The sequence below is a fragment of the Ixodes scapularis genome, unplaced genomic scaffold (assembly GCF_016920785.2).
Source record: "Ixodes scapularis isolate PalLabHiFi unplaced genomic scaffold, ASM1692078v2 PGA_scaffold6__148_contigs__length_123643588, whole genome shotgun sequence".
Classification (NCBI taxonomy): Eukaryota; Metazoa; Arthropoda; class Arachnida; order Ixodida; family Ixodidae; genus Ixodes; species Ixodes scapularis.
The window spans coordinates 25,143,175-25,157,353 of record NW_024609881.1 but is presented as its reverse complement, the minus strand read 5'-3'; the positions used below and the strand labels follow the sequence as shown (position 1 = coordinate 25,157,353).

Sequence of the window (14,179 nt, the reverse complement as noted above, 5' to 3'; positions counted from 1 at the left end):
ACGCCAAAATGTCCCCTACGACCGCTAGTTGAAGCGGGCACTTTGACGAAATTCACCTCTAAAATAACACGACAGAACCCGAAGCAGACGTAGCTAAGGACGCAGAGAACAGAAACACCAGACATGGTGGGCACACGGACGAAGAATGTCAAAGCAGACAAGACAAAATACAAAATCGCGAGAAAAACAAACCCGAGCTCCTCAAATGAGCCGGTCTGAACATTGTTTTAGAGCAGGTCATGGTACTCTCGAACCCTATAATGTTTCTGTGCATTGGCAAGGTTCGCCATCAGAAGCGGCTAGGTGGCGCCACGGGTATGAATCTGACGCCTGTCAACTGTTCGTGCTAACAGTGTCGCAATCTGTACGTTTGGCCCATCCCATTGATATCTGAAGAATTTTGGACTGTGAGAATCCATCTGCAACACTTAAAAAAAATAAAAATAAAAAAGAAATTCCCTGATAGAAGCACTAATTCCCTGAGTTTTCCCTGAGATCTTCCAGACTATTCAAAATCCCTGAGAATTCCCGGTTAGTAGACACCCTGACAATACTGTCATGAACGGAGAAAGACTGCCATTTAAATTAAAGGTTTATGCAGAAAGCCTAACACTTCTCACGCTCTGCACGCAGAAAATGCATGTAGCCAACCGACCTTAACCCCTTGCCTACTCATTTTTTTTCTTTAAAGATCGTACAGAAAGCTTTATTTAAATCAAGCAATTTGCATCAAAATAAAGAAAAACGTTTCCTTGGCTTTCAGGCGTATCTCGTGCTCTATACCAGGACTTCTGGTCATCTCCTCTTCTTCAGTAGTTCTTCGCAGTATGATAGAAATCGAGAGATTAGCAGAAACCTCACATAGGACATCGTTTTGCCGAAAATTGGGGTCTCCACTATGGACCTTTTGGACCAGTTCATTTTGACTGTGTGTTTTTCACTTGCGTCATAATGATGCACAAGGCAAAGTATGCCTTTATCTCATCCGGAGTGGTGTCAAACCATTGCTCCTCATAGCATTTCTTGGGACGATCCTCGTCGCCCATCTCTTGTTCGGCGTAGCGATTTGTCTCAGCAGAGACAGACGCCCAAAAATCATGACTTGCAAACACGGAAAAGGTCGACAAGGCGCTTGTCTTCTCACTAAGACTGCGTTGAACCCTTGCTGACACACCTGGGGTTTCTACAAAGGTGAACTGAGCAGGCTGGTTGTCCCTCTTCTCCCAGTTCCACTGACGTGCAGACGCCGAAGTCGATGAAATGCTTTCAAGATTCGCATCGTTTTCAACACTTTTCTCACTGTCCGTTGAACTCTCATCGGATTCCGAGTAATCGGAAAGGCAGCAGGATTTGTCGTCGGAAATACTGGCGCATTCATCACTTTCAAAAAGAAGTCTTTGTATATCTTCGTCCGCCAAAGCAGACCTCCGCGCTGAAGACATCTTTTTGGCGCGCTTGCTTACAATAGCGCGCTTATTTTTTGTCAGTGGAGCGCCCTCTCTCTGTCAAAAGGCAAAGCAAACAAGAAAAGAACCCAAGGTAAACAGGAGCAACAGGGGTAGTGCTGCCATCTGCCGCAGAGCTCACAAAACAAGCTCTGAAACCGAAACACGAGTCACACTCGTGGTCGGGTTTTATGGTCCGTAAATGGCGGCACGAGTGACACTCGTTATTAGTAGGCAAGGGGTTAAACTCCGACCGAATGTTCTCGGACATTGCTGGCATTGGAAAGGTGTAATCCCAGCCAGTGTTGTTCCATACACGCCCTTTGGGTTGTGAAGCTGTGTTGGTCAGAAAATATCCTGGGACATTGCTGGCATTCATAATGTTTATTGTGCATATCAACTTGAGTGTGGAGAGCTAGATTATTATGTTGAACAAAAGCTTTAGGAAAGCTGAAATTAGGCAACCAATCAGCAGCACAAACTGCCAATCTATGTGCTGCAATGTGTACATTCACTTAACCGTTAATTTCCTGGCGATTAAACTGCTGCTACGAGATCCCATTATGGTGCAAGATGGCAAAATATTTGCTTTCTAAAGAGATACTAAGCCAGTGGCACATTTACTTCAATCAAAAATTTGCAACGGCTAAAAAAAAAATTATAACACTGCCAAAGCTGAACTGTCAACCTTTATTTCTGAGAAACAGCAAAACATATGTCTAATAACAGATTTGTCATCTGCAGATTTTGCTGAAGACAACAAGGTAACAAAAAAAAAAAGAAAGAAACGCCAGCAATGGCGCCATATTTCACAGATGTATTACACAATCCAAAAATAAACACTCAAAGAGCAGCAATTTAAGGGACACTGCAACCCAAACAAAATCGTGGCTGAATTTGTATTCCTCGAGAGATAGCTGGCCCGACACGTCTCATTTTGTTACAAAAATATAAGAATGTTTGCCATTAGGACAGCTTAGAAACCAACTACTATTCAGTGTTATACAAAAATACGAGCAAAAGGCATACGAAATAAAATGACACCTACGGTATGCAAATTATGATGCGGAGGGCCAGGCAACACGGGAACAACCGTAAGGCCCAAGAACACAGACTAGCAAAATATATAGACCAACTGAACCATACAAAGTGATGTCGTAAAGCAGGTATCGTATAATAAGTGATTACGAAAATTTTAGCGAAGAAAAGGAAGGTGAAAATACAGTAAATATGAGTGTGTTAAAATCAGTTCCAAGCTCTCAACACCTTTTGTCAATGTACTCTTGAAGCGGCACAACAAAACTAAAACAAGCACATTGGTACTGCTACATACACATCATTCATAACCAACGGTACGAACAATGTACCCTAGCCTAGGAAGTGTGACCTGACACACCACCATCTACATGCAGGGGGCCAAAGTATGCTTGTCCTTCCTGCCTGGAACATGAACATCCCCAGACCACCCAAGAGCCTCGGCAATACGGCTTTTCACCTGTGTGTGGGATTATGATGTGTCAGACTGCACTTCCGAGCAAAGGATTTGGGACAGAGCATGCACTTCAATGGCTTTTCACGTGTGTGTTTGGTTTTGATAGATCTGATTGCTATTTTTAGCAAAGGCTTGAGAACAGGCTTGAGAAGGCTTGGGAAACAAAGGCCTGAGAAGCAAAGGCTTAAAAGGCTTTTCAGCATTGTGTGTCTGATTATGGCGTCCCAAATCTGACTTCCGAGCAAAGGCTTTGGAACATAGCTTGCACTTGTAAAGTTTTTCATCTGTGTGCATTTTTTGAATATGTTTTTTCAGATTGAAACTCTCGGAAAAGGCTTTGGGACACAGTTGGCACTTGAATGGCTTTTCACCTGTGTGTGTTTTCTTGTGGTAGTTCAGACCACCCCTGTAAGCAAAGGCTTTGGAACACAACTCGCACTTGTAAAGTTTTTCACCACTGTGTGTTATATTATGGTTTTGGAGCTGGGAATGTTGAGCAAAGGCTTGGGGGCACAGATTGCACTTATAAGGTTTTTCACCACTGTGTGTTCGAACATGGCTTTTCAAAGAGGAACTCTGTGTAAACTCTTGGGGGCAAAGCTCACACTTGAAAGGCTTTACACCTGAGTGCGTTTTCATGTGGTACGTCAGATTCTTTTTGAAAGCAAACTTTTGGGGGCACAGCTTGCATTTGAACGGCTTTTCACCTGTGTGTGTGCTCTTGTGGTAGACCAGACCTCCGCTATGAGCGAAGGCTCGGGGGCACAGATCGCACTTGTAAGGTTTTTCACCACTGTGGGTTCTCTTGTGGTTGATTAGAGTGCTTCTGTGAGCAAAGGCTTTGGAACACAGCTTGCACTTGTAAGGTTTTTCACCACTGTGGGTTCTCTTGTGGTTGATTAGAGTGCTTCTGTGAGCAAAGGCTTTGGAACACAGCTTGCACTTGTAAGGTTTTTCACCAATGTGTGTTTGATTATGGGTTCTCAGCTGGGAATCTTGAGCAAAGGCTTGGGGGCACAGATGGCATTTGAAAAGCTTACTACTCTCGTGCTTTTGAGCGTTGGAGTGCACTTTGAACTTAGAGCAAGAAAATATGGAAGGATGGTGGCACTTGACTTGTTCATCACCATGGGCAACCAAGTGGCTCACAATTTCACGCTGATCTCTGGTGAAGTAGGTGCAGGTACAGCATCCAAACCAGATGTCCTCAGTGGCTTTCAGAGGGCAGCTGGTCTTCCCCAACAGTGCAGCTTCATCTCCTAAAATAAGAGTATAAGGGAGACACATGGAGAGCTCAACCAAGATACTGAATCGGTTTCAATACTACCATAAAGTTCTGAAAGAACGCCCACCAAAAATGGAGATAAATTGTGAAAAACATGAGGTGGGCTATCTTTGGGGGTTCCAGAGCATAAACTATCAAAAATAATGATAAACACAGGGGCACCCGCTACAAGCCATGTGATGCAGGAAGTGATACACCAGATCGCAGGCACCGTAAATTCGCGTTTCACGATGCGATAAACACATGGGAATTTGCTACTCCTGTGTCACGGGAAAGGATATCGCAGGTTGCAGAGACACCAGATTCTCGTTTTACCATGCAAAGAACCCACAGGAGCTCGCCGAGAACTCGTATCTCAAATCGTAATACTGCAAATCGCAGACGCAGGGGGTACAAGTTTTATGGTGCAATAAACACGCAAGAACCCACTACAAACTTTTGTGTCACGAGAAGAGATATCGCGCATGCAGATCGCAGGCAGAAACGTGGGAATCTGCTACAAACTCATTTGTCATGAGAACAAATACCACAGCGGAATTGTATTTCACGATGCAATACACTAGCCGAACTAACTCGCGTGTTACGGGAATCCATACTGCACACGCAGGTCACGGACAAAACGCGGAAGTCTGCTGCAAAGTCTTATGTGCTCATGCCACGGGAATGGATACCGCAGATCGCAGACACAGTAGATTTTAATTTTACAATGACATAAACGCGGGAATAACTCGTGTGTCACAGGACCCGATATCGTGCGCGCAGATCGCGAACCAAAATGCAGGAACCTGCTTATCAGACGTACCGGTACAGCAGATCGCACAGCGGATGCGATTCCCATCATTCTATTAGCATGAACAGCATTGAGTATGTTGAAGGAGGCATGCACAAGGGGGCATTTGTAATATTAGTTATAACTGAGGAAAACTTTCAAGTTATAGTGCTTGACCCCTCTTTTAATAAATCTGATGTTTTGATCAGCTTGTTTTTCCTGTTCTGAATTAAATAGACATGCAAAACATTAAAGAGCCCAAAAAAAGCTAATTCAAACCTTTTGAAACTACCAAGTGCAATGAAGCGAAAATAATGCAAGCGAGACCTCATTTCTTTTTTTTTCCCCCTAAAATTGCAAAATCTCATCTTCATTGGGGCTAACACAAGTAAACGAAACTGCGACCTCTTAGAACCTCTTAAAGGGTAACTGCAAAGAAAAATTTTTTTTTTAAACAGCCTAATTGGGACAAGCATGTCACAAAACAAATGTTCCGTGAAAAAGATATTTTGTTTTAGCAATATTTACGTCACATGATGTAATTTAGTCGGAGTCAGAACCTCTCCACATTTGAAACTCCCGCTTTTTGGACCCCCACGGAGGAGAACTACGCCCCGCCCCTCACTCTTGGATTTGCTTTTTTGTTGACTTGGCTGCTGAGTTGAACGACGCAGCGACTCGACTTCCGGTAAGATCTGGCAACGGGCAACAACGCAAGTTAAACATGGCGCCGGGTATTGTTTTGGTTTGGCGGTACACGAGAAGCTGCGAAGGTTTATGAGCACATAGTGAAGACGTGACCGGAGAAGTGCCCCTGTGATGTTTTCTGAAGACGGAAAGTATCATTCGTAATCGTCGTGTGTGCTTTGAAAGCGAAGAGAGTCACAGGTTCCACGAGTGTGCAACCACAAGCCAACGTTCATGACACTACGTTGACTTCTGCGATCTCGTTCTGTGTGGTGCAACACGGTGATGCGACGAAGAACTGAAATGTTCGTGGTGTGTATGGTGCAGCGCTTAGAAGTAGACTAACACGGAGCGCAAATTGGCTGTTGTGGGGTTGCGGTCTTGGCGGGTTCAGTCCCGTCCTCGTCAGCTGATCCAGTCAAACTGGTCCGGGAGGACGCAGCGCGCGTTTTTAAAAGTAAACCTTCGTTCCGTTTCAAAATGTGGAAGATTCCCGACGCATACCGTGAGTAAAAAGCTGCGGGCGTTTTCAACAAAATTACGTTGTTTTAATTGAACAATGAACTCCGAATTGTTGTCCTATATATGCCGTTTTTATGCTTCGTGTTGGACTGCGTTTGCACAGCGACATGTTGCGCTCATCGTGCGGTGTGAATAAATTTGTGCAAGATTTCCTACCTGCCCACAGATGCGTGAACTGAGACCATTGTTTACGTAGTGAACATAGTGCTTTTTTTATTTTGGGAAGAGGCGTGCATTTATTACGGTATAATCACTTGAAAGTTCAGAAATTGGGGAGGGCAAGCAAGCCTTCCAAACTTTGTCTCTTTGCTCTCCGGCCACTGCCCCTAGTTTCAAGTTTCAGTTAACATACCTAATAACAGGTACAAACCGCTCTAAAGCAGGTAAAAGACTGGGAAGTCGGGATGGTGCGGACTCCGTGTTTCGTAAGGTGACTGGGGAAGTGCTTTTGCAAGGTATGCGGAATATGCAACCGATTTTGTTATGCCCGTCGTTTGCGTCTCTCCAGCAAAACGAATAAGATAATCTACAAAGCCGCGATCACAAGCCAAGATTTACGATAACAGTACACATTCATTCAAACAACTTTACGTAAGAGGTTCGAAAGCCGAGAAAAAAAAATCTGTCGGCTAACGCAGAATTCAGACGTCCGAAGGCCTCTGCAGACAGCTATTCCGTAATCACCTGGCTGTGCCAGGTTCAATGCACCCGGGGTACCCGGTGCGAATCTCGACGGCCTCCGGAGCGATATGACAAGAACGTAACTGGACACGTTTGTCGCTACGCGAACGCCCGATTGCCTCCGGCCAAAAGCATTCCTTTCGGGGCGACATGGCTGGTGGAAGGCTCACTGTCGGGATCACGCATCTGACATCTCCAAAAAGTCAGCATTTCCACGCGCAAGCGCAAAAAAAAACAAAAAGAAAAAGACACACTAAGCAAGCAAAGAGGAAAACGAAAGAACCGCGCTATGAAAGCCATAATCCCGCATGGCTTCCCATCACTGACACTTGCGACAGCTGCTAAGCACACTACTTCACTTCAAGAAGTCTCACTCAAGCACCTGGGTCAGCACGAAACACTGATAACTTCGGCGAAACGATTAGTCGTGCAAATACGGTACATCTTCTGTAATATCCCAAGGACGCATGTTTGAGGCATGATCTCTTGTTTCTGCAAAACCACCAAAAAAGGTAGCACAATCTTAAAAATCACATCGCCTAGCTGACCTCGGCAGTAAGTCACTCGGCTACCCATACGGTAGCCATTTCGGTCCATTAAATTAGGAGCTTCAACTTGATCTCTCCAGCTTTGGTTAAATCATCGAAATTCGCAGTGACAGTTTGTATTATAAAGATGTTTCTCGTACACCGAGATTTTTCTAGATTTCAAGTCGATAAGTCGATTTCAAGTCCACACACCAGAGAAACAAGTGCACATCTTTGCACTGCCACCACATGCGATGCCAGTGCTTGGCGGCATTGAAAAATAATTTTCCTCTCATAAAATATGCACAAAGAATATAATTGTAAGATATATGGGGAGACAAGTGAGACTGATAAGATTACTGCATATACAGTGCAATAATTTATAAGTTTAGAGCATATACAGTGTTATTTTTCAGGTCTGGGGTTAGCTTTCTGTTTCCCAATTTACCTATTCCAGTCTGTACTGCAAAGTGCATGTCAAGAACTTTCTTGTTAAAGCCACTTATAGAGCCGCTAGGCAACTTTCCAGGTATGTTTTGTTACTAAGCATAATTTTTTACATTTTAAACTTGTTTTGACAAATGCTAATGCATCTGACGTAAAGTAAAAAATCCTAATAGTTGGTAGCCATGGTAAAAGTACACACTGCACTTATAGATATCGCTATGTCATTTGACATAGACCAAGGAGTTGATGACTGCACAATAGATAATTCTATTCTTCACATTGTTTTTCTTAGTCATAGAAATACTCATTCTGGTTTAATAGATGGCCTATCAATCATACATCAGTTGTAACACCTACGTATCTGTCCTGCATGCTAGTCCAGAATTGTTACTGTCTTAGATTTTAAAGGGAAGCTACGGAGCTTCTTGAAAAAAATGAGTTAGAAGTGAATTCTAGTGTATTTTTACACCATGAACCCAAATACCCAACCCATTTGCTGCGCAAGCATTGTGAAACGCGAGAAAACGCGAAAGACAGTCGCTGTACGTGACGTCATCGACGGATCTTTTGGCTGCCCAAGGCTAGGGAGGCGGGGCTTCAGCCTTATTTTGAAATTGTTCTTATGGCTCTTGGCGCGCCGCATTGAAACATAATTGTGATATCTGTTATTCTAACGGCCAAGTGAACACAATTGAAGTGTTTTTTCTCAAATGCAAAACCACCCCATCTTCCCTTTAATCGAAGTGTTCAGGGACTGAACCACCACACGACTGCACCATTCCCTCGAACCCATCCTGCCCGTCGCCCCACCGCCGCCACAGCATTCGCCAAGTGCTCGTGTGTTGAATACAACATCAACACAAATACTATTACCACGCCCACGAAGGTAGCGGCGTTCACTGAAAGCATTATGAGGGCGCACCTAGAGATGCCGCCCAATTCACAAAGGTTTTCCTGTATCCATCTATTCATCCATAGCTATTCAGCTGTGTTCATATATTCATCCATAGCCACTGAAGTGGTGGAACTGACAAGCGGTGATTTGGAGCAGCTCTCGTAGCAGGGCAAAACGGGTTTTGGAGCAGAAATTCCCACTCTTGGAGCAGACAATTTTAAACTTTCATGTCGTAAAGTTATATACAATCTCTTCGAAAGTTAGCCTAAGGGAAAAAAAACTCCAGATTTTGAAATGTTGGGAGACTAAAGTGTTATACCTACAGAAGACCTGGCCTCTACCGATATTTATTTATTTATCGAACAATCATTCGCCATAAATTTTGCAGATATCCCAATTAGCCTATTAGGAGAACCGATGGTGTCTTCAGTCTATTTGACGTAAAAACATGTTTTTGGCTACTTTGTAAAAGGGTTTATATCATGGTGAAGTAATTGTTGCGACTTTGACATCAGACGGAGACTTTTGTGTTGAACGTGTCTCACACTGCCCTCGCTTGTATTCCACCTGCTAGTGTTCATATAGCAGCTGAGCGGAGCACATAGCTACTCTAACCAATCACGACTAGTGCTAGCTATTCAGTGCGATTGATGTGAGCACCATTCGCACAAGAACCGATGACTGGTTTTGGCCAAATATTTTTGAATCGAGTACTGAGGAGTTGTGGCACCTTTCTCCACGCCTTTTACTACCGTTACACCATGCTGAAACGAAAATTCAGCTAACTCGCGAAGGTTGTTCCTAAGCTCCTAATTGGCCACTCGTGAGCCCTGTTAAATTTAATCTAGCTATATTTATAGACTGTAGCCTGGGAAGTCTAGAACCTACATTGGATGAAAGTAGACGACAGAGTTGACATAGAGTTAAAACCTATAAGGGAGCCTAGCCATACACTATTGAGGGGATTTATAAATATTCTTGCTACATGAAAATATTTTCTTTGATTCTGGATTAAAAAAGAAACAAGCACAACAAATGAACACAGGTTTTTCAAACATTGCTGCATACCATATTCCCTTGCAGAATAGCCACACTTAAATTTTGGAGATTTTACTGCAATGTAATATCAACAACCAGAAAGTATCCTATTTTTTGTCTTTTTTTTTTAATATACCAGGCACGCGGGGCTCCGCTGCAGCGGAGCAAGTCGTGAGATCATTGTGCGCGCTTCACCGGTATCGCTTTTCCACAGTGCACCAGTGCCTGAGGAGAAGCACACTCAAGGGGGCTAACCTGCCGCAATCAACACTCCGAAAAGTATTAATATCGCAGTTCACTTGGAAGCAAATATCAAATAACATACTACTTTAAACTACTTTTTAAACTACTATCATAAAATTAGAATATTTGCGCAGCCCTACTCTTCGCACATATTTTGGCATAAAATAAATAAAAAAATGTACATTCTTATTTTTTATTGGCATCGCCAACAGTTAGATACAATGTAAACGGAACGGACCAGTGCAATACACCATGCTGTTGAACCCTCCCTCTACTATACTACAGTAATAACTCTACCATATTAGCATATCATAATAAAACACCTCCCTTTATCCCTAAATCACTTCACTCGCCCCTTCCTGCCATTCCCTCAGCCTTGTCCACTTCAATCTTTTAAAATAACAATATTTCTTCTTCTTTTTCTCCACCCCTCTCAAATCACAATGCAAGAAAAAAGGATGCCTCCTTTGTCCATGTATTTATCAAGGTTTCCATACTTACATTCAGCCGTCTCCCTTACCTCTCCACATCTTGCATGTATTTGTGTCGTTCTCGCCATGCCTGGAGTCGACCTAGAAGTCCTACTTCTTAATGTAGCTCTCCTTGCCTCTGATATCAATAAACTTCCTTTTTTGAATTGTCAGAAATGTTCACTTTCCTTAATCCTATGTTTTCCATTCTGGCCTGACACATTCCTTTTTCTGCTTCCTTTGCTGTCTTCCTTAGTGACTTTCTATTTTGCCCATTTTCCAGAACAAAGGTGGGAAGACTACCTGCATTCTAGAGAGTGCCCTGTCCTTGGTTCATAGAACATGTGGGAAAAAACGACTTACCGCAACTTGAGGACTGAATCGGTTCCATAGAAACTGCTTCCTTGGGTCAGGTTCGTACGACGACTCACAGGACGACAAAGGAGGCAGGAGACCACTTGAGAAGCCTGGGATCAAACACGAAGAGCAACAGCACTAATTAAGAACAAAGCCATCAAGTGCATCAGCCTAACAAGGTTTATAAAGATGAAGGAACAATAAAAAGCAATACCTGTGCCCCTAGTAAGGGGGGTAGCCTATTCCATCTGACTTACAAAAGCTTAGGGGTGGGTTTCACTTTTAAAACAAGTTTTTATTTTTGTTGCAGTGCTAGTATAATGTAGACATCAGTTCAGTCACAACAGCCGGCTTAAGTTGAGAATCACTGGGACATCTGTGCTTCGTATCATGAAGCATGGCAACCAATTCAGGAGGTAGCTTGCACGTGACATTCGAAGCTTGGATGTACAGGTGAGCCATAACATAACGTAAGACAAAGTAAAAAAGTGCTGCTGTGCGAATGGGTCTCAACTGTATATGCTCCGGTTGCAAAGTATCTCAACAAGCTCATCTTCTGCTTGACGTAATGCAAGAAATGAAAACATTGACAACGCAAGAGAACCACCGCACATGCGCCGGATGAGCATGTGCGGCGACGCACGCTCTGTTCTTGTTGTCTGCTGGCTCACGACCGTTTCAAAACTGCACAGCTCACATTGCGAAAATAAAGGCAATGTCACATATATATGTGGCATACACAATGTACCAAGGTTCAAGAAGCTTTTGGCTTGTCACATTTCAATGCAAGATCTACATCTCACAAGTGCAAAACAGCTTCCCCTAAAGCGTGGAAGAATAAATTTGGCACATGTCGTCCCTTCTCTGCCAACGATAACTTGGAGGCAAAAGGAAGAGCAAAGCTATTCTCTGGCTTTGCCATTTAGTTACTCTAATAAACGTGAATGTTAATTAGGGGTCTGTGCCATGTGTCACCACAGCAGTGATGATCCCAATACCGACACAATTATTAATTAGAGATCTGACGTTGTATCAGACGCCATTTTCTGAGGAGGGATTGGCGACCAAGTGTGCTATTCGCATTTTTAGCTCGTTGCTCGCCCCCTCACGAAGGAAACGGGAAGCGCTTTAGTGAGGGTCCCCCGGCTCCGCTCAGCGAGCACAGCGGAGTTGTGTCATTTCCGTCATTGTCATTTCCGAGTGCAAAGAACATTCTTCACTGCACCATAATAGTTTGTGGATAATTAGTTGGATGTTTTTTGTTTTTATTTTATTAAATAATCCGTAGGAAGTTCAGCACTTGTCCCATCTACACCTTCTTTTTCTGCTATTTGTGCAGCTGTTTCCAGCTCCATCATGAACCAATTCACCTGCATCGCCACTTTGATCCATGCCGATTGATAATACGCTGCACGACACTGTTAGCGTGAATATGACTTCGACTCTTGCATTTTAGTTGGAAAGAGTACTGGCCGGCATCAACCATTTAGGTTAGTATCCCAAATGAGCACTTTCCACCAATATAGTGGTTTTAACGACAGCCCTTCCCTGCTGTAAGAATAACAAATAAAAGCGTGGGTGGCTCTCACGCAGCGTTGCGGAGTGCAAGGCGCGGGCATAAGCATGCAAAAAAGCTTGCTGCTCACTGCTGTGGCGTTTGCACCATTCACGCTTTACGACGAGAAAAGGTCGACGAGCGGCTGATCTAACACCCGTCAGAATAAGCGTACTCAATGTGTTGACCACCTTAGGACGGTACTTGAACACTCGGCAAGAGTACAGTCGAATGACACTGTACACACAATGATAAAAACAAAAATTGTTGACATGAGTGTGCATTGCGCAGATTGACTCGGTTCCTACAGTGGTGAATCACCTTTAATATAAAAGCCACAAAAAATAAACGTGAAAAGTCGAGGGTGAAGCAAGCGGTCACCTAAAGAAAAGACCGTGAGCACTAGGTAGGGGCCCTGAAGTCTATTTCAAAACTATCACCCCATTATTGGGGACTTCACACGCGTACCGTACCATTTGTACCGCGTACCGCCGTCACGGTACCACGCGGGCACGCGTTTAAAAGCATGCTTCAAAAGCTCCGCTGGTAGTAGAGTAGACAGTTGGGCGAGTTGGTAGTTATTGAACATAGTGACAGTTGCGCACACAGGGACAAGGACAGAGAAGAGGAACACGTAGACGACAGACAAGCGGACTTGTCTGTCGTCTACGTGTTCCTCTTCTCTGTCCTTGTCCCTGTGTGCGCAACTGTCGCTATGTTCTCCGCTGGTAGTGCGGTATGCGAAACGCGGTAACGGTTTTATAAAAGTCTCTATTACCTCAGGATTTCGTTTGTAAACTGAAAGATACGCCTAAAACAGTACCTGTTCGTTGAATACATCGAACTCCTGAATCCTGTCTCGGATGGTGAGTCCATTTTCGTTCGACTCTTAAATGACCGGTGGATAAATGAATGCAATGAACAGCCTCTGAAACGGGCGATGACTTGCGCCACCTATCTAGCCAAAAAAAATAAATACGTTTTTTTTTTTTTGGGGGGGGGGGGGGGGGGGGGGGGGTTTCGGTTTTGTTTAATCAGAGGTATGCGACATCAGTGGCGCAAAGTGAAGCAGGCAGCAACGTTACTAAAACACTCAGTTGGGAAACTCTCATAGAGAGAGCTTTGAAAAAGTGGCCCCAAACTGTCTCCGAGCACCGAGCTAATGACGAACACAACGCCACCATTTCTCCTGCAGCGGCCACTCGACAAACTGCACATGACTTCTATTTTGGCTTTAAGAACAGATACAGCGGTAGAGGTTACAGGGGTGCCACCCCCGTCTCCCCAGCGGACGCGCCGCGTTGAGCTACCGAAGTTAAAATGCACCTAGGGCGGGACGTGCTACCTGAAAGGCCCGCTGAGGCATGGTTGTATAAAAACAATATTAATTGTGCCGCAAAACCCTGCAAACTAAAGATTTTAAAAACATAACGCGCCCCTCTTTTTGTACTAGACTCCAATAAATTTCATACAAAAAGAGTCTTTTTCGTTTGTTTTTGCGCAAAAACAGGCTTTCAAGAAGCTCAAGGTGACCACAGTACAGACAAACGATAAAGAGTGGCGCTGTTGTCGCATTTAGCTCGGTCTCGGTGGACGCCAGCGGCCCAGGTTTCGACGGCGAGTTTCCCAACTGAGTGTTTTAGTAACGTTGGCAGGCAGCAACCAGTCAACTTTTGCGGAGCCCCTGTGCATTCCTATGTTAAAACGCTCGTGCATTTTGTCTCTTCGCCCGAAAATAACGTGGAACACTTACTTTGATTAACATT

At 44.0% G+C, this 14,179-nt stretch overlaps 1 protein-coding gene across 5 annotated transcripts in view; it reads right to left on the bottom strand.

Moving 5' to 3' along the window:
• Positions 1-2,115: 2,115 nt before the first annotated feature.
• LOC115309145 (zinc finger protein 501) overlaps positions 2,116-14,179 on the bottom strand; it is a 29,125-nt gene continuing 17,061 nt past the window's right edge. Inside the window, exons 1-3 of one of the 5 annotated variants that reach the window (XM_029967329.4) lie at positions 13,237-13,340; positions 10,865-10,968; positions 2,116-4,196 (exon numbers count right to left, since the gene is read on the bottom strand). In XM_029967329.4, the coding sequence (XP_029823189.2) occupies positions 3,019-4,196; positions 10,865-10,892 (1,206 nt within the window). In that variant the 5' untranslated portion in view covers positions 10,893-10,968; positions 13,237-13,340 and the 3' untranslated portion in view covers positions 2,116-3,018. Of the gene's footprint in view, positions 4,197-10,864; positions 10,969-12,886; positions 13,117-13,236; positions 13,341-14,179 lie in introns of those variants that run through there. The other 4 variants (XM_029967332.3, XM_040503594.1, XM_040503595.1 and 1 more) reach the window with 4 other exon arrangements.